Genomic DNA, 21,266 nt, shown 5'->3' on the forward strand with positions numbered 1-21,266 from the left:
TTGAAACGTTTTTTTTTCTTTGTTTTTGTTTGTGTAATTGATGTATATTCTATTCACTGATTACAATTAAAAAATAAAAAAATAGAATATGTAAACAAATGTACATTACTTCCTAGGAAAAGATCATTATACGTCAAGGTAACTTTTGGTAGTAAATATGTAAAGCTATGATCTGAATAATTGACTTCATTAACCTACGTCCCACGCATTGAAGAGGCTTGATATTAAGAATTGTTTTACTTAAATAAAAGAACGCTTTACAAGTTTGTGGCTAAATTAATTGTTTGACGAAGATCTGATCGTCTCTTAATAAAATCATTTTTATTAATCTATTTGAAAAAAGTTTTTTTTTTAACAAATCACTTCTATCATGTGCACTAAGTGGACTGTCCTAAATGTTTTATAACTTTTCGCTGTAAAAATAGAACACAAAAAAAAGCCATTGATTTCAATCCGGTTGAATAAAATTTCGATCCGGTTTATAAAATTTTCTAAAATTGCATAAATTTTTATGAAATTTTACAGACAATTATTATTTAAAAAAAAATATTAAACTGTGGAAAAAAATGCAACTAAATCTTATATATTGATCTAATGGGTGAGGACATTATTAAGACGGATTAAATGTGTTTTTATAAATATTGACGGAAAAATCTTGGTGACTGCACTGATAGAAGGATTTCTTAGTATTTAAGAAACCATTTCTTAAACATCATTTCTTTGTATTTAACAAATATTTCTTACTATTTCAGAAATGATTTTTTAATAGTTAAGAAATCATGCCTTAAGAAATGATTTTTTAACTATTAAGAAATCATTTCTTAAATAGTAAGAAATATTTGTTAAATACAAAGAAATGATGTTTAAGAAATGGTTTCTTAAATACTAAGAAATCTTTTTTAAATGCTAAGAAATCCTTCTATCAGTGTGCTGAGGGTGAACCTGGAGTTTTCCGATTCTTAGTCCTTGTTACTGTCTACCGCGTCAACCCATGTATAAACAAGTAGTGTATATGGAAATTTGAAGTTTTAAACTTCCTTAGTAAATTTTATAAGGTTTGATGAAATTTTATATAATTTCAAAAGAACTGGTAACTGTATCCACTACTTTCTAGATAGTACTGAGTACTATCCCGGACAGTAGTGGATACAGTTTAGATAGCATCCCTGTTTTAAAATATTGATTGAAAAGAATTAAAAGTGATGAAATTCTAATTCTTTTCAATAATTTCAATTGATTTCAATTATTTTGTTTGCATATATAGATATACAGTTTGCATGGAGCGACCGCTTCTCGATTGTTTTCAATTAATATTTTTAATCAGGGATACAGTACTGTCTGAAATTTTTTTTTTTTACAGAAAATACTCAATACTATCCCAGAAAGTTGCCACCACCATATTATTCTTTCCATGTAGGCTCATGTAGTCTTAATATTCTGACTCAGGGAATTTTATGTCGTAAAATATTACAAAATTATTTAAAATATTACAGAATCGTATATAATTTTCTTAAACTTTATGAAATTTTATAAAATTTTATAAAAATATTTTTTCTCCTCTCTAAACATGAATAAGTGAATATTCCCTAATTCTGAGTGCCAACTGAACTACTTTTTTAAATTATTGGTTCGGTTTGCACTTGGAATTAGAGAATATTCACTTATTTTCACTTATTCATGTTTAGAGAGTCGGATCGAAAACAGCAAGAAGTTTTAGGGTAGGATTACAGAATCAATCGTTTTTCAGATCATTTTTAAAATTTTTATTAAGCATAAAGCTAAATTTCGGAATTATTACATTATCTTGAATATTCATAATTTCCGTACAGTATCGATAAATTAATTTATAACAACTATAAAATTAAAAAATGAGAATAATAAGAAATATAATATTTTAGTGTAATAAAGTTAATGCAAATAAAACAGTAGTTAAAAGTAAGGATGCAGTAAATGTGACTCCAGAATCATGGTCGTTAGTAGGAGGAGTTACTGGATCTTTTTTGAAAAATTTTTCGAGTTCTCCAGATCGTGACTTTAGCCACTCAACATTACTCTGAGCTCTTTTTAAACCTTCGTCTATGATACCATTAAGTAAACTTGTGTCTAGAGTCCGGATTTCTTTTATCTATAATTTAAAATTTATGATCCGTTAATTTAACTTGATAAATATTGAGGTGATTTTTAATATAATAATAATATTTCAAAATTTGATAATAAAAAGGTCATCTATGCCAAAAATGTAATAATAACAATATGACCATGCGCATCGCCAAACAAACTAAAGAACAACACCAAGGCAAAAGAAATTCAATGAGTACCCGGGTCAAAAATAAAACTTGATTTAGACTTGGTTTACGAAGTCGAAATTTGGAACCGTTTTTTACAAGACAAACTCGACTTTTTTTCACGGACTTGATTTAGACTTATTCGACTTAAATTATAAGGCGAAAGAGTCAAAACTAAGGTGAAGTAATTTTTATATATTAAAGCAAAAGTGAGACGAATAAATAACTTTTTTTCGACTTGATTCAGCAAGTCAAAAGTAAGGTGAATGACTATCGTGCTCGAAGTAAAGACGAATAAGTTCTAACTAAGATCAAAAAATACAAATTAGTTGAAACTAAGATGAAAAAAGTTGAAAAATATTTGATTCAAGTTGAAAAAGTCGAGATCTTATCGAAAAATCGTCGGCAAATCGATAACTTCAAAAGAAAATAAGGTGAAGCGAATCTGAATCAAGTTTTATTTTTGACCCGGGTAACAGAAGAGAGAACTTGAGAAAGATTATGTAATGTATATGATCGGTTAGTTCAGTTGAATAGTTAAGAATGCCTTAATTTTAAGCAGTTGATGCGACATCTAAAGACTTGGGTTTGATTTCCGGACTAAACCATCATAATTTTTTCTTAGTTCCATTCTGTTATATACATTGAATTTCTTCACGAAAAAATTAAGGAATGTTATTAATTATAAAAACCGTTACCTTTTCAATTTGACTTTGATTTGTCATTCTACTTCCAATATCGGTAATGTAAGATTTAACAGTCGCAGCACTTGCAGCCTCACTGAATATGAGAATAGGTTATTTAAAATCATATATTACATATTTATATAAAATTTTCAATTGAATGAAGAACGTGAATGAAAAATCTCACCTGGCGAGGAAGTAGTGTATTTTTTCTTTAAGAAAATCAAGAGTTACATCTACACCTACATCACTTCCTGTGTAGACAGCTTTGAATATTGTGTCACGATTAATAACAGGTAAGGAACTATTAATAGCCATTTCAAGATACATTTTCAAAATAACAGTATCTGATGTACATCCTAATCCTGTCAAAATATCGTCATCATTGTAATTTTCTTTATATTTTAATAGTAATTTATTCCATGTATTTTTATCAGCACTGCGCACTCCACTGCATATGATGACCTTTTTCAGATCCACTGATAGCCTGAATGATAAAATAAGAAAAGTAGCTTTAAATTTTACTTAGATCTAATGAAATCCGATTGGATGAACGGAGATCTTATTCTTTCGAATTTCAGATCTACATTGATATCAATAGATCTATTCAAATTTATACAGATTTTCTCAGATATTAAATTTTTTTGAGATAACGTCCTTTCCTCCCTTGGTAAGTAAAACACTAATTTTTAATAATTTAATGAATAATAATTATATCGCGAAACAAAGATTTTCGTAATGAACATCAAAATGAAAAAAAATTTCCTTTGCCCGTGGACCCTTCGAAAGAAAAAAAAAATTTCGAAAATTTTTGACTGTCGATATTTCTCATGATTGCGCAATAACTGTAGCTCTACAAAATTTTGATCAAAAGATATTGAAACTAGAGATTTCAAGCTTTGAAATAGTTTTTTTAAAATATCGATACTATTATTTTTCAAAAAGTTACAGCCTTGCAAAAATCACTAAAAAATTTCTAAAATTTTTCTGTTCCTTAATTTTTTGCGTTAGTGATTTTGAAGAGTCTTTTCTTACTGTATGCGAGAGAGAAAAAAGTGAAAACCCTTTTTTCAGACACTTTCTACAGATTTTCTACAGACTTTCCATTGAGATGCCTGATGGATGACCGATAGATTACTGACTAAAAACTAACAAATAACCAATTTCTAAGAAGCCAAAGTTTATAAGCATGAATAACATTAAAGTTGTAAACTTTAGGCGAACCTAGATGACGCCACCATCAATCTTACGGCTTTAAATAAATTATATTAGTATTAAGGCTGGGCCCCACTTAACGAAATCTTGAATTTAATAATTCTAATTATTTATCAAGTAATTATCATAACAGGAATTTTCTTAACTTCCGACTTAAAGCAGAAGACGAACTTCCTCGGAAGATTTTCATCATCCGAGTCCCATAAATATTCAAAAAGTAATTAGAATTCTTAAATTCGAGATTTCGTTAGGTACGGCCGAGCCTTAATTGTAGTTTTTTGTAATTAAGTTTTTGACTAGTTTTCGGCAGGTATCTTCCTATTTATTAGGTCGAAAGAATCCGAAAGTGTCCGGAAGTGTCGGAAAGTGACTCGAAAGCGTCGAAATTAGGGTCTAATTTCATCGGAATACTGAGAGTTTCCATACACTTTTCAGACACTACAGATTTTTTACAGACTCTCCATTGAGATGACTGATGGATGACCGATAAATTACTGACTGAAAACCCCTGTTAAGCACTTATTACATAAACTATCGTGGACAATTAGTACTATCGAGCATTAAACGACGCATAATCTAGTGAAAGTCTAATTTATGTTACAAAAATTAAATTAATCTAGTAGCTTAATATAATACTATTGCCGTCCCCAAATTAGAAAAATGTTTTCCTAAGCCAATATAATTATAAATAACAATTTTTAAGTGGTGTCAATGATATTAAAAGAAACACTTCTAAGGCAGTAATGGTTTTTGAAAAATGATAAAAAATTAAGTCTTTCTTGGAATTGTTTTTTGATAGTATTTTATGAAGTGTAATTAACGCCTTAGTATCGCTAACATTAGAAAGCGACAAAAAATATACTAGTGGCTGGTGGCTAATGGATTATAATTAGAAATGATGGTGCTATTTACTTTATACATTTTTTAGAATGATAAATAAAAACGTTTCAAACTTACGGATTTGTCTCAGAATTATTAAGCCACATATTCAATTTTGATAATGCATAATCTGAGCACGATTTCAAACCCATAGCACAAGTATTTTCTATTAGTTTTATTCGCTGTAATTTGGTAATGTGCGAGTCTTCGGATGATTCATTAAAATGAACACTTTCGATCAATTTTCCAGTTAATCCTGTTATATATTCCTATAGAAAATTTTGATTATCAAAAAAATGATTCATTAAACTAATAAATTTAGATACAGAAATATACCCGCATGGAAAAGCTATATATTGTTAAAAGTATATAAAAAAATATATGGTGAATATGTGATAAATATATAGCGGCAAAAATATCTATATTGAAAAATATATGTTTTTTACATATATTGGATTATATATTTATAATAATATATTTACTTGTATATAATGTTTTGTATTTTTCTATATATATTATCTCATATAATGCTCAATATATTCTTGTCATATATGGATGGTATATATATAATTTATAAGTATAATATGATAAACTTAATATATATATCCATATATTTTGACTCATATAATTAGTGGTATATGGTCTTTATATAATTGATTATATATGGAAGAATTTATATGTTTAAATATATGGTTAGCGGTATATTGGAATTATATTTTTCTAATATATTGAAACTTATATTTATCACAATATATTGAAAATTTTATTTTTTCAATATACTTTTTCAATTTCTACACAAATCCACAAAAAAAGTCAAATTTACAATTTTTTTTTCTTTTCATTGACATTACATTTACTGAATAACTAACGCAACAACCTAAGAAAAGTAAAAAAAGTGCCATATATTTTACAATATACTGGAAACCATATATTTTGCAATATACTGGAAAACATATATAAAAAATACAAAAAATACTATATATTAATTAATACACTACTTTCAATATAATATATCAATATAAAAAAAGATATATTAAAATATATATGTAAAACATACATAAAAATCTGTCTATCGGTTGACCCTGCGGGCCAGCCCCAAAACTTCCCGCTGTTTTCGAGCTCCTTGAGCTCGAAAACATTGTTGTGGATGCATTTTCGAGCTCTTCGAGCTCGAAAATACTTTTGTGTGCCATTGTTTTTGAAAAAAACCGATGTTAGCATTTCTTTCTCCCACGATATCTCACGAACGAATTGACCGATTTTGATGGTTGAGGTGGCAATCGGCGTATTTTATTGAGTTCTAGAGCTGAGAAAATTTTGAAATTGTTCGGTTCAGTTGTTTCGAAGATATTCGCAAAAAACCGTTTTTTACCATTTCTTTTGCCCGCGATAACTCTCGAACGAATTATCCGATTGAGATGGCTAAGGCGGCAATCGACGCGTTTTATCAAGTTCTAGAGCTGATTAGATTTTGGAGTTGATCGTATAAGTCGTTTCTGAGAAATCAATAAAAAACCAAAAAAAAAAATTTTTTTAATTCTTATTCTTTGTATAACTTGTAAACTACATGATCGATTTACCCCAAAATCTAATCAAGACTAAGTTTTGGTGAGCTCTTTCGATCGCCACCAAGTACGTTCAAATCGGTTCATCCGTTCCAAAGATATCGTCGGACAAAAAAAAGTTCACACACACACACACACACACACACACACACACACACACACACACACACACACACACACACACACACGGACGTCCATCCGGGAATAGTCAGAATAGTTTCCTAGGACCTCAAAACGTCGACATCTGATGAAAACTCGATTTTCGAAAATCGGACCGAAACCAATAACTTCCCTTTTTTGAAAATTTGCAATTTTCTTAGCGGGAAGTTAAAAAAGTCATATATTGATAAATATATTGGTAATATAATCTAGCAATATATTTTTTTTCAATATATTATCATATATTGATACGGCAAAAATCTAAATATGATTTTGTATATTGTACAATATATCACATTATAATATTCATATATTCTATCATATATGTTTTCACATATAAAGTTTTTTTATGCGGGTAGTAAGGAATGAAATTAATCAAATTACTCTGAAAACTTGAGAGTGTTCGGTATTGGTTAATACTCTATTTAGATACGAGATACCGTTCCATGCTGAAGACCACGGGATAAAATCTACTTCTTCTTTAAGATATCCGATAAGAGGTAATGTTATGTTGTAATGAATATAACCAGCTCGAGCAAGATTAAATGCATCGTCAATAAGTTGTGCGCGATTTAAAACATGTATTCCCGTATGATTAATTGCCAACAATTTGGTGATCAGATTCCAATTTTTCTCATCATAATTTACACGATAGTAACCTATTGGCAAAACGTTCTGTTAATTTATACAGTACAAATATTTAATATTTAAAAACGTTTTTTTTTTCCTAATTTACCAAATTGTTGTTTGTTGCAAATTAGCCATTCGTTTTCATCCGCTGCTGGAATGTCTGTAGAATTTTCATCAGATTTGAACCATGTTATAGATGATGTGTCATTGAAATTGAAATCTTTCGGGGTTGCACAATTTATTGCAACATAATATTTCGATGACGGAGGTACTTCGGTTTGATTGAACGAAAATCGAGATTGAATTATTGTTGCAGTTTTCGTCGTGTAATTTCTTACAACAGTGACAACTGGAAAACCAGGAGTTGTTGCCCAATTTTTAAGAGCCGCCAAAAAGTTTGGTTTCATCGTTTCATCAACTACTTTGGTCAATTCATTAAAAAGATCATCGGACGTCGCTACATCGAATTGCCTATTAAGTTCAATAATTGAATTGTTAAAATAAATTCCTAAATTAATGTATTTTAATGTGGTATAAAGAAACTTACTTTGCAGTAAGATAATTTTTTAAACCTGTTTTAAATTTATCTTCTCCCATAATGTGAGAAATCATACGGATAACAGATGCAGCTGAAAAAGTTTGATATTAATTATTCAATTAATAGATATGTTGACTACTCTTTATGAAATGACAAGCTATTATTTTAAAATAATAAAGAAAGACCACCCGGAGACCGAACTGGAAGTAGATTTTTCACTAAAATTATTCTAATCTAAGCGAAATTAATTAATTAATGTAACGGGACCGAAGTCCATCCGTTTTACGGGAAGCCGTTGCCTCGCATATTTCAGGCATACACGCGCTGCGAATATCCCGTCCATTCTACGGTTACGTAACAAATGATCCGAGGACAATTAATCCGCGACAATTAATCCTTGCGACGATTGATCCGTCGATAAAATGCGTGTAACATGAAAAATTACGCCCTTTTTTCACTAATTTGTGTGTGAGTATATTTTTTATGTTACACGCACGCAAAATTAGTGGAAAAAGGGCGTAAATTTTCATGTTACACGCATTTTATCGACGGATCAATCGTCGCAAGGATCAATTGTCGCGGATCAATTGTCCTCGGATCATCGGTCGTGTCACTCCATTCTACTGTAATATGATTATAGCGAAATTTTGAGCATAAGCTCATTATCGAGAATACCCCAGTACCGATGATCAGATCAAAGATCCTTTTGCATGTAGGTGCCGAACCAACAGCCACTACAAGTCCGGACTCAGTGACACTGATTAAACAACTGAATTCGACCGAATTAAAAATTTTAATTCTGTTATATTCTGTCGAATTCTGCAAAATAGAATTCAACTGAATTGAAAATTTGAATTTGAATTAAACAGAATAAAACCGAATTAAAAATTTCAAATTCGTTTTAATTCAGTTTAATTCGGATTCAGAACCAGAAATTGGAGAATTATTTTCGAACTAATCAGAATTAAACCGAATAGAATTATTTAAATTCGTTTTAATTTGAACAAATACTGGTTTTCCTGCCGAATTAGACAGAATTCATTTTTAAGTTAGGTTCCGAATTAACAGATTTTATCTGAATTAAATAGAATTAAAAATTTAATTCTGTTTAATTCGATCGAATTCAGTTGTTTAATCGGGGCAATCCTAAGTATTCGGTTTCCCTTATGCTGACTAAGAGAGGATTTGTCTATAGCACCAATTCCATGTATTGGTCGACATACCACGTTTTGGTCAACAGGGGGCGTGGTTTCTTCCCCTGCCTTCTTGAGAAGACACCCCCCTGTTTTAAAATATTTATTGAAAAGAATTAAAAGTGATGAAATTCGAATTCTTTTCAATAATTTCAATTTTTTTGTTTGTATATATAGATATACAGTTTGCATGGAGCGACCGCTTCTCAATTGTTTCCAATCAATATTTTTAATCAGGGCCAGTTAATCTAAACAAAATGAGCTATAGGTCTTTCTATTCAAAAGCAGTTTGAGAAAGAATGAATTAAAGCAGCCCGTTCCGTAAAATGAGCGACTTATAACTCCAGCAATGATCTCATCCTACTCCCAATATAATCGCTGCCATTGCTATACCTATCGCTGACCTATCTAACCTCTAAATAGCTAAGCAAGTATCATAAATCAGGAAATCGCATCGTGTTGGTCACAAGAATTTTTGTTCCGTGTACTAAATATTGTATTTCAATACCTTTGCTGTAAGTAATACTATCAAAAATGGAGGTAATTTCTTTTGGGCTCAATACATTGACATCCATCGGATGACTGGTATTCAAACTATCCGCTCCAAAAGCGCTATTTTGTAAGTTTTCTACAACGAATCTTTCGATCAAACGCCAGTCAGTTTCAACCTAAAATCCAAAATTTAGTAGTCTTGTAAATTAATAATCGTGTTGAAGAGGTTATAAAATTATTAATCCACAAAAATTGAAAGTATTACCATATCAGTAATAACATATTGGAAATAATTAGCGAAACCTTCATTGAGCCAGACATAAGTCCACCATTTTGGGCTAACTAAATTACCAAACCATTGATGAGCAAATTCGTGTGAAATAACTTTAGCAATTCCTTCTTTGTCGTAAAGAGAACTAACATTCTCTTTAAAAAGAAGGCCATTTTCTCTATAATTGAAAAAAAACAATATTAATTTCAAATATTCATAAATATAAATCGTACAGAACGAATTGAATGTGATTTACCGATATGTAACCAAACCCCAATTCTCCATAGCTCCAGCCGACAATTGAGGCAATGCAATAGAATCCATTTTAGTAAGCCCATGGCTCTTAAATGTTATACCAATATATTTTTCTAGAGCCGTTAACTCTTTCAGTCCCACATCTACTGCATACATTCCATGATTGATCGCATTTTTTCTTGCCCATACTCTGAATGACTGATCATTTTCATTCGACAAATGATCAAAGTCTGCGACAACGTAAGCAACGAGATAAGTTGACATCTTTGGAGTTGTTTTAAAAATACTCCACACTTCATTGTCATTATCTTCAACAGTTTGCAATGTATTTAACTGTGTATTTGATAATGCGGTGTAATCTCGATTGTGTCTTATCGATATCGTGAAATAGGCTTTCAATGCTGGCTCATCCCAACATGGAAAGGCCAACCGAGCACCAACAGGTTCAAAATGTGTTGAAGCTATCGACCTAGTGTTGAATTTATAAATTATTTAAATATTTTTCCCTTCCCGAGGCGAAATATTAGACGTAAGTTGAACATTCTTAACGTTTTAAACGTAAAGTGAACGTTCTTAACGTTTTAAACGTAAAGTGAACGTTTTTAACGTTTTGAAAGTAAATTGAACGATTTTTTTGTATTTTGGTTCATAAAAAATTGGTAATTTCATGAGTCATGATTTTAGTGTAATGATAACATTAATTAATTTATTTCAATATTTGTAATCACAATTTTCATACCCGTATGAAAAAGCAATATATGAGCTTCAGTATAATTCAAAATATATGATAAATTATATGGAATTATAAGAAGTCATATATGGAGCCATATACTAAATTTTGCCGGAATATTATATGATTTTATAATTTGCAACATATATATCGGTAATATATTTTGTTTACATGCTAACTTATAAATATTGCTTATAATATTTTATACTATATTTTAAGTTATATGATAAGATATATGATTCAATTATATAACTGACATATAAAATTTATACATGTAAATATATAATTATATAAATATACGTTCACATATATTTGTATAAATGTATGTAAATATATATTTATATAGATATATGTTTATATATATTTGTACAAATATGAAACTAGAGATTTCAAGCTATAAAATGCTTTTTTTAAAATCTTGATACGATTATTTTTCATGAAGTTACAGTCTTGCAAAAACCGGTAATAAATTTCTAAAATTTTTTTGTTCCTTTAATTTTTGGTATGAGTGAATTTTTTACATTATTTATGTATAATAATATCGAAATTATTATAATATTGAAATTATAAGTTTATATATAAAACGAGAATGTAATTTGAGATGTAATATCAAATGTATACAATTACATATATTATAAATTATATGGATTATAATAATATTGAAATTATAAATTAATTTCTATGATGAAACATATATTTTACGTTATAAATTAATATATAAAGCGGACATATAATTTTTGATACAATATCACATGAATATAATCACATATATTATAGATGATATGGATTATTATAATATTAAACGTATAAATTATTATATATGATAAATCATATATTAATCAATATTAATTATTTTGCCGCCATATGTGTTCAGTTATTTACCATATATTTTTTTATATATTATCGACAGTATATGGTTTTTTCATACGGGTAACCTTGATCTCATAATATATGAACAGATATACATATGTAGTGTTAAAGATAGAAGTATGAAACTGAAAAAATTTTTTTTCAAAATACGAATTTTTTATTTAAGAGCCAGAAAGGCGGACGACAAAATTTTATGGAATTGACGTGATTATAATCCAGGAGTACAAAATCGATGAAAAAAAATTTTTTGGTATGCTTATGTTTTCTTATTATAAGTCTAAATAGGTTTTAGTTACGTTTTGATTTATGATACTCCAATCTACGTTTTGAATGAGTTGAAAGCTGTCAAATTGAGTTTATAATGTCCAAAACGTTCAATTTACGTTCAAAACGTTAAAAACGTTCAATTTACGTTTAAAACGTTGAAAAAGTTCAATTTACGGTTAAAAACGTTAAGAACGTCCAATTTACGTCTAATATTTTAACTAGGGATTCTTCGCTTATTTTTATTTATTTCATTTTATTTAATTACCTATTCCGGCCTAATCCATCTGTATAGTTTCCTCGGTAAAAACCTCTCAAGTAATTGTTAATTTCACCCTTATATGCCAAAGTCAAATTATAGCTACCTACTGCTATATCCTTCGGGAATGTTATTGTTAAAAAATTATTTGTGGTTTCTATTGAATGTGTCTCCGTTTCTTGAGCTTGAGTCGCATCAGCTACATTAGTTAGTGAAATTTTTCCGGTAATTTCGATATTTTGAGCATGTAGAACTATTGTTTTAGTTGTTTTTATAACTTTAATCTCTATTATTGATGACCCAGTAAAAGTAAAAGAATTTTGTAAATCTGGGATCAGTTTGATCCTATAATGACTTGGTACTACATTGTCAGGAAGCCGGTAAGTCACATTCGCATTATCACGAAGCACTTCTGGTAAATCATACAATGCAGGAATTTCCGAAAAATATGGAATTCCTTGCGTCGTAGATATTATAAAAATAGTCAAAAAAATTATCCCGGTCAACGACATCATGCCCTATTTGATTATAATATTTGAATAATGTAAAACTTAGGACTGCGTTATTGCAACGTTTTATTATATAAGAAACCAAAAATTTACTTACGTGGAATAAAACAACAGTATGATTAACAATCAAGCCCGGTATTGCTTATAACACGACAATCGCTCTTAAAAACAGTCTACGTGATTCCTTTTGGTCTTATAATGATTAAATGATATGAGTATCAGAAAAAAACAATAACGAATTGATCTAATCTAATCAGCGTGAACTTTTATCTGTGTTAATATATATGAGTATAAAAGTATACGTATATTTTGTGTGTGTCTCTGTCTACATTACTTCTATTACCTATATTATTACTACTATTCGTTGCAATTAAAACGCAATTAAAAAAATATTTCGACACTTAATGGTTTTGATGGAAACTAAAAACATTTTATTGATAAAGAATCGAATACCACGTATTTTAATTTTAACATGATATTTTTTTTCTTACATCATCTTATGAAATTTTTTAATCAAGTATAAGATAAATGAAGTATAAAAATCTTAGCTTTTGATAAAAAAATAATCGTTTGTAACTCTAAAAAGGTTCGTTTATTAATGAGCTCAAAATACGCATGATTCTAAAATATTTATTTTTTTCTTATATAATACTACATATAAAAAAATCACACTTTCGGGCCTTCGTTTTTTTGCATTTTTTAAATCTTAATTTATCACTATTCCTTTAAGTTGGCTTCAGAATACGGCAGTACCCTGGTTAAAAATACTGATTGAAAAGAATTGAGAAGCGGTCACTCCATGCAAACTGTATATCTATATATACAAACAAAAGAATTGAAATTATTGAAAAGAATTCGAATTTCATCATTTTTTATTCTTTTCAATCAATATTTTTAAACAGGGATAGCTTGAATGTAACTTGACAGAAAAACTTGCCGTCAATTTGAAGTGACACTTTTAATCCCTGATTGAAAAATCGATTTAAAGGGATTCAAAAAAAAATTTTTTCAATACTTTTGAATACCTTGACTATTTTTGAATCTCTCTTCTTACGGGCATTTAACATTGCAAATCCCTTTAAATCGATTTTTTGGTGACACATGGTCTTATTGAGAGGTTTGCATGTTTAGGTTTCCACTATATAAAAATAGTGTATTACCGTACGATGGACGGTGTGGCTCAATAAGTTATAGATCAAATTGAATGGAATATAGTATAGTGCCGGATAGCTCAATTGGTAGAGCACTCGGCGCGATACCGAATTGATCTGGGTTCGATTCTCAGTTCGGGCTATCTATATTTTTCTCAATTTATCTATAAATTGTCTTATTGAGAGGTTTGCATGTTTAGGTTTCCACTATATAAAAATTTGGTGACAATCAGGGATTAACTTAACGTTATTGTCTGACAGTAACACGTAGTCAAATTTAATTTAAGTTAACAGACAATTTACTGTCAACTTAAAGGTAACTGCTTGCTCTCCAACACTTTTCTTTAAGTTACCTTTAAAATACGGCAGTAGCTTATTGTTAACTTACGGTTAGGGTGGCTATCAGGGTACTTAATTAAGTAAGGGTCGGCAGTACTAAAGGAATTTTCGAATTTTACTTAGCTAATTACGTTTTGAATGATTACGTCACTCGAATGATGAAAACCTTCCGAAAAAGTTTGTCTTTCATATTTTTTCGGAAGCTATAAAAATTTCTGTAATAACAATTGATTAATAAATCAAAAGAAAAGTAAAATTCAAAAATTCGTATAGTACGGCCCGGCCTTAAGGATTATAAAGATTAGAATGTCGATATATTAATTCATTTTTTCTACTTTACCATATAATGATTGTCTAATTGGTATAAAAGTAATTTTTATTACCATGTGAAGATAAATTTTTATTACCTGGTCGCGGTATACAGCTCGAGCCTCATATACTCTGATAGCCAAGTTAACAACAAATTGACGTAAATCTACTGCTGCAATTGACTGCAAAAAATTTACGCGCAAGTTAAATGACGATAATTTGTTGTCAATTTGGAAGCAAATTGATGGTAAATTTCTGGGTCAATGCCTTCAGATTGAGGCAGTAGATAGTTGACGTCAATTTGTAACCATATTGTTGTAAAAAGCTGGAGAGTCTGAACTTGACATCATTGAGACGTCAAATTAAAAGAAGCCTGCTGTGGTTCTGTGGCTATTCGGATATTTTTCGTTGATAATTCATAAAATGTATGATTACAGTTTATTTTTAAAAACTCTTACTTCAGGTTTAGTTATTTTTTATTGATTATGAGTAAATACAAATTATCTATTTTTAAAGACTTCAAAATCGTAATTACTAGCTTTTAAAATTTTTAAGAATAATCATAATTGTTTCAATAATAACCCTTATCGATAACTGTTTGTTTTTAAGTTTCTTGCTGACGATTCAAGTCATAAAAAAATTTCTTTTAATAGCTAATCACGACGCGTAAAAGAAACTTCTGAAAGTAATCATTAAATTCAGTTTTAAAAATCGACAAAATAGAATCTTTGAAATGCCGATTGCCATTTTATTTAAAAAAATTTGCCGGATTTTCACATTGATCATAATATTCGGTAATTTTATCACCGAAAGTAAAGATAATGCCAAACATACACATCAAGTAAGTATTTTATCTTAAGAAAATGCGTGTCAGTATTAGAACACTTCCAATAAAAGTTCAATATCCTCTTAAATATTTAAAAAAATATATTTCATAAAATAGAATATAAGCTAAAATTTGTACACTCTTGCGTTCAAAAAGATGATAATTTATTACACCGACATATGGACACGGCTCATATATTTTAGATTTTTTTTTTATATTATATAAGTGCCAAAATGTCATTAGTGGATGCGATGCAGCTTAAAATAAATGAATCATTTATTATAAACACTGTATTCAATTTTTAGTGTGATCCCGATGGTTGGCATTCTTGCCTGTATAGCGAAATAACATTGGAACCAAGTAAATCATCCCCTTCTTCGGAGCGCACTGATGGTATTTTAAATATTTATTCTGTACTTGAAGATTGGAACGTTTTTCGCTCAACGAAAATGAAAAATTTCATGTAATTTGACTGCTTAAAAATAATTCCGGGAATTGGGGGTGGCCTAAAATTTTTTGCTGACATACTAGCACCCATACGAAACATTTCATAAATCTAGATCCACTAGATTTTTTATTTTTCATTTTGGTTTTTTATTTTCGTCCCGGGAAAAACGTTCCGATCTTCAGGTACGTTATTTATTTAATCTCAAAACTTATGATTATTTTCTGTGAATTTCTACATGAAATCAAATTTTCTTATGATAGTAAAGCGATTGGGAATGATCTGCAACAATGATAATGACTGCGATGCAATAAAGCATGCTAAATGTTCGAAAGGTAAAAAGTGTGTTTGTAGAGCTAATAATATTCAGTTAAATGAGACGACATGTTCACCATTACTGGGTGGATTCTGTTGGAAAAATGAAACCTGTGTACCAGATAATTCTCATTGTATTAATAATGAGTGTCGATGCAATGATAACTACCTACAGGTGTCCAATACCTTGTGCATGCAAAGTGAGCAATGTTTTCCATAATAGAACAAATTTCGACTATTATCGTAGTACTCATTTATTTGTTTAAATTATTTTAGAAGAACAGGGGATCCCTTGTAGTCGTGATTCAGATTGTCAAGGAATCTACAATACGAAATGTTTCAATAGAACAGTTTGCGCTCCATTATTAGGTGGATTTTGTTCGACAGCTAATGAGTGTATACCCGATAATTCTGTTTGTATTGATAATAAATGTACATGCAAGTCTGAGTATTATCCGAGGTTCAATACTCAATGCGTACAGAGTAAGTAGTCACTATTCAAACCATTAATTTGTTGTTCTATAAGATTTATATATAAAATTGTCATATTATATCAAGTAAACACTCTCTAACGGACCCAAATTACGGTAATCCCACCGTAAAATGCCGATTTACCGTGAATTACGCTGGTTTTACCGTAAATTACGGTGGATTTACCGTAAATTACGGTGAATTTACCGTAATGTACGGTGGTTTTACCGTAATTTACGGTGGATTTACCGTAAAATACGGAAATACGGTAATCCACCGTAAATTACGGTAATTCGGTAATCCACCCGAATTTTTTACGGTAGATTTATCGTATTTGACGGTAAATTTACGGTATACCCGCCGTAATTTACGGTAATCCACCGTAAAGTACCGATTTACCGTAATTTACGGTGGATTAACCGTAATTTACGGTGGTTTTACGGTAAATCTACTCGAATTTTACGGTATTCTACGGTAGATTTCCGGTAAAATTACCGTAAATTTACGGTAAATCAGGTCTGCTAGGGCTACTATTACCTTTGCTGTATAAAATAGCAGAAGAGAGTCAGCTGAAATAAAAAACACTTGTTTTACTTTTATGGTTTTGGTCTTAAACATTTACATAACAAAATACACTTCGTAATTTGCATTACATGTATTCATTATAAATATGTTACTATAAAAAACTAGAGCTATATGTGAAGGTATCTTTTTTTTTAATTATATAGTTCAGTTGAGCGGGTTTTGTGATACGAATAGACGGTGCGATTCAATTAAACATTCAACATGTAATAAAAATAGAAAATGCATCTGTAATGAAGATTATTTTCCAATCAACACAACATGGTGTGCACCATATATTAACCAACCTTGTGAAAACAATGAACCTTGTGCAATGGAAAATTCGTATTGTATTGATAATATATGTCAATGTAAACCTAATCATGCCTATCACGCATTCAAGTGCGTGCCGAGTAAGTTTTCTTAAAATTATTACAACAATTTAACATAATTCGGATCCGCCAGGGTAGTCGGAGTCCATTAATATTTTATTCTGCTCCTGATGGCTATATCTAATTGGGGAAATAACGCTATTTTTTTTTTTTATTAGGTCAGTTACAAGAGTCCTGTCAAACAGATTCTGATTGTAATCAAATACCATTTGCAGTGTGTTCCTTCGGCGGACGATGTATTTGTAAAAATGGATATAGACAATTCACCAAAGAAATATGTATACCTATTATAGGCGGATTCTGTAAGGATGATGAAGATTGTCATGCCGAAAATGCCGTTTGCATTGAAAATGGATGTGAATGTAAACAAAAATTTATGAAAATATCCAGGGATAAATGTATTCCTAGTAAGTTGAATTAATGGTATATTGTGTGACAAGAGCTGAAAAAAATGATATCAGACAAAGGTTGATTGGCGTTACCCTAGCAGACCTGATTTACCGTAAATTTACGGTAATTTTACCGTAAATCTTCCGTAGAATACCGTAAAATTCGAGTAGATTTACCGTAAATTACGGTAAACCCACCGTAAATTACGGTAAAACCACCGTAAATTACGGTAAAACCACCGTAAATTACGATAAAACCACCGTAAATTACGGTAAACCCACTGCAAATTGCGGTAAATTCACTGTAATTTACGGTAAATCGGTACTTTACGGTGGATTACCGTAAATTCCGGCGGGTATACCGTAAATTTACCGTTGAATACGATAAATCTACCGTAAAAAATTCGGATGGATTACCGAATTACCGTAATTTACTGTGGATTACCGTATTTCCGTATTTTACGGTAAATCCACCGTAAATTACGGTAAAACCACCGTAATTCACGGTAAATCCACCGTAATTTACGGTAAATCGGCATTTTACGGTGGATTACCGTAATTTACGGTGGGTTTACCGTAATTTACCGTAATTTGGGTCCGTTAGGGTACCCAAAGTCTGAAATTGTCTTTTGTCTCGTGCCATACACTAAATTTTTTATAATTACCTGGCCCCCGAGAATTTTACACAGAATTTTTAACTGTGAACTATTAAGAGCTAATACATTGGGACGAAATTAGACGCCTCTAGCTCTATAGTTGAAATTGATTAACCCTTTAGGGGTTAACATTAAACATTCCTAACTACGGCACTGTTACTGTACCCAAAGTAGGGATAAAATAAATGGAAAAGGACAGATAGTTGTATTACTATACAACTATTCTTACTTACTGCGCTCTTCCTACTCGACACACATGGAGACCTTTCGAAACTCCCAAACATTAAAGGGTTAATTTGATTGGTCTGCATGCATGAAAAATTGTTGAAGTTTTTTAGGTTAATGGTCCTTTTTTTTCACTTTCTTTTTCAAGCGGAAATAGGATTGCCTTGCTTTTATCATACAGACTGTGTTCTAATACGTAATGCAGAATGTTCGACAGATAATAAATGTGTTTGTGCCGCAAACCATGTTTCGTTAAATTCGGATGTATGTAAAATGGCGCCAAGTGAGTAGTGTTTGAAAAATAACATTATTTAGGTTTTTTTCCGGTTAAAATTGGCATTTCTTCCAGGACCACTGGAAAGTATCTGTAATATAGATGCAGATTGTGAAGTAGTAGAACATGCGAAATGTTCAGATCTTAAATGTGTTTGTCAAGATGGTTATGTTCAATTGAATAAAACAATGTGCTTACCACAAAATGGTGAATTTTATTTAGTACATCTTAAATAAACAGTGATTTCGTTCAGCTATTGGTAATCAATCTTCATGCTTTGAAATTACTAATCTAATACAATTAATTTACTATTTAGCGCTCACAAATCATTCTTGTTCTTCCACTTTTGGCTGCCACATTATAAGCCATTCCCAATGTTCAAAAGTTGATAAATGTATTTGTGAATTCAACTTTATTGCATTAAATAATTCAAAATGCGCGCCACTTTTAAATGGCTACTGTTTAATAGATACAGATTGCGCTGCTGCTAATTCGGTTTGTACTAAGAATCGTTGTCAATGTCGACGTAACTATATATTTCAATCAAATGAAAAATGTGTGCCAAGTAATAATTTATTCAAATTCAAAAATTCACTTAATTCAAAAATATTTCTATACATTATTTTTTTATAAATATTTTTATTAAAGCGTTATTGGGAGAACCGTGCCAGACACGTTCTGACTGTCAATCAATCAATAATGCAAAATGTTCGAATAAAAAAATATGTGTTTGTAATGAAGATCATTATGCATTAAGCAACTCAACATGTGCCCCGATGATTGGAAGTTATTGTCGATTTAATACTGACTGTTTTTTGGATGTAATGGAATGTATTAATAATAAATGTCAATGCGAAAAAAACTATGTATCTGTATCTGACACTCAGTGTGTAAGAAGTAAGCGAAAATCATTTTTGAATTCGTTATTTTTAAAATATTTAGCTGATAGTAATAATTATTTTTTTCAAATTTAGTAAGTTCGGTATACCGATGTGAAAACAATATAGATTGTGGTGAACCATGGCACAGTCAGTGTTCAGAAGACAAAATATGTACTTGTAGACCAAATAATTTTGCAGAAAACAGGTCAACTTGTTTGCCAATCATAGGGGGAAATTGTTTGGCGGATCATCAATGCAAGACACTAAATACAGTTTGCGAAGATTTTAAGTGTCAATGCAGGGAGGGCTTTAACGCAGTATCCAATAACTTATGCATGCCTAGCGAGTAATCACTTAAGGAGGGTCTCTAGTAATTTTAGTCCAGCTTTTCTCTCAAACATAACCTCTAAACCCAAAATTAAGAACGTCTCGATGCATTACTACATAATCTGGCCATTTACGTTCTTTTTTTTTTTTAATTTTCATTTGTTCAGAAGAAAAACTTGGGAAGTTTCCATTTACTGCACTGACTTGAGTGTGATAGAGAAAAAAGTGCAGACTCTTTTCAATGCCAAGTTCAAATTCCGCCATTAATGTATGGAAATTTATACTCTGGCATTGACTGAATGAAAAACTAATTTTAATAATCTTATGCAAATTAATTAGAAAATATAAATATTATAATTTACTACAAAAAAAATATTGAAAATCGATTAATAATAAAATATTTTAATATATCAATGTAAAGTATACAGTAAAAAATTCCATGTTAAATAAAGTGAATACTTCTTAATTTTTGTAAAATTTTCAAAACAATTTAATTCAAAATTAATTATACAATTTTTAATCCAGAATATCTTAAAAATTACTTTTAATAAGCTTACTTTTAATTTGAATAAATTATAAATTACAAAATATTTTTTAATTAAAATTTCTCACATCATCACGCGATAGATAAGAAAATATATTCCTTACAGAATAATCCGGTAATTTAAGAACATGTCTAAAAATAAAATACACATGATCGCACTTATCACTCCACTGTTTATTCCTAAGCGCGCGACTAAATCGACTCGACGCCATATTGTAAAAATTAGGAAATTTATCTCGATAAGTATCGCTGTCCACAAAAATATTTTTATTCCTCGCATACATCACCAGCTTAGCGATATCTTTAACAACAATATCATAGAAGCTAACATAACTATCACAAAAAAATTCTTTCTTCATTCGAT

At 30.1% G+C, this 21,266-nt stretch overlaps 2 protein-coding genes across 5 annotated transcripts; one reads left to right on the forward strand and one right to left on the reverse strand.

Moving 5' to 3' along the window:
* The first annotated feature begins 259 nt into the window (after positions 1-259).
* LOC130672472 (neurogenic locus notch homolog protein 2-like) lies at positions 260-20,909 on the forward strand. Of its 4 annotated transcripts, XM_057477083.1 has the most exons (12): positions 3,395-3,476; positions 3,550-3,638; positions 15,728-15,815; positions 16,131-16,382; positions 16,459-16,665; positions 17,382-17,627; positions 17,765-18,013; positions 19,025-19,159; positions 19,226-19,357; positions 19,467-19,715; positions 19,799-20,047; positions 20,125-20,906. In XM_057477083.1, exons 4-12 carry the CDS (start codon positions 16,145-16,147, stop codon positions 20,379-20,381), a joined length of 1,962 nt encoding a protein of 653 aa, XP_057333066.1. In that variant the 5' UTR covers positions 3,395-3,476; positions 3,550-3,638; positions 15,728-15,815; positions 16,131-16,144; the 3' UTR covers positions 20,382-20,906. The 4 variants fall into 4 exon arrangements, with proteins under 4 accessions (XP_057333067.1, XP_057333066.1, XP_057333065.1 ...); XM_057477084.1 differs by lacking the exons at positions 3,395-3,476; positions 3,550-3,638 and adding an exon at positions 260-598; XM_057477082.1 differs by having other exon boundaries at positions 3,449-3,638.
* Positions 1,740-13,047, reverse strand: LOC130672470 (aminopeptidase N-like). The gene is made up of 12 exons (XM_057477079.1): positions 12,895-13,047; positions 12,298-12,806; positions 10,167-10,634; positions 9,905-10,088; positions 9,656-9,815; positions 7,964-8,045; positions 7,523-7,887; positions 7,171-7,445; positions 5,141-5,331; positions 3,156-3,455; positions 2,984-3,065; positions 1,740-2,125 (listed from the first exon to the last, which is right to left on the reverse strand). Exons 2-12 carry the CDS (start codon positions 12,801-12,803, stop codon positions 1,895-1,897), a joined length of 2,844 nt encoding a protein of 947 aa, XP_057333062.1. The 5' UTR covers positions 12,804-12,806; positions 12,895-13,047; the 3' UTR covers positions 1,740-1,894.
* Positions 20,910-21,266: the final 357 nt, after the last annotated feature.

This window comes from Microplitis mediator, chromosome 7, assembly GCF_029852145.1.
Source record: "Microplitis mediator isolate UGA2020A chromosome 7, iyMicMedi2.1, whole genome shotgun sequence".
NCBI lineage: Eukaryota > Metazoa > Arthropoda > Insecta > Hymenoptera > Braconidae > Microplitis > Microplitis mediator.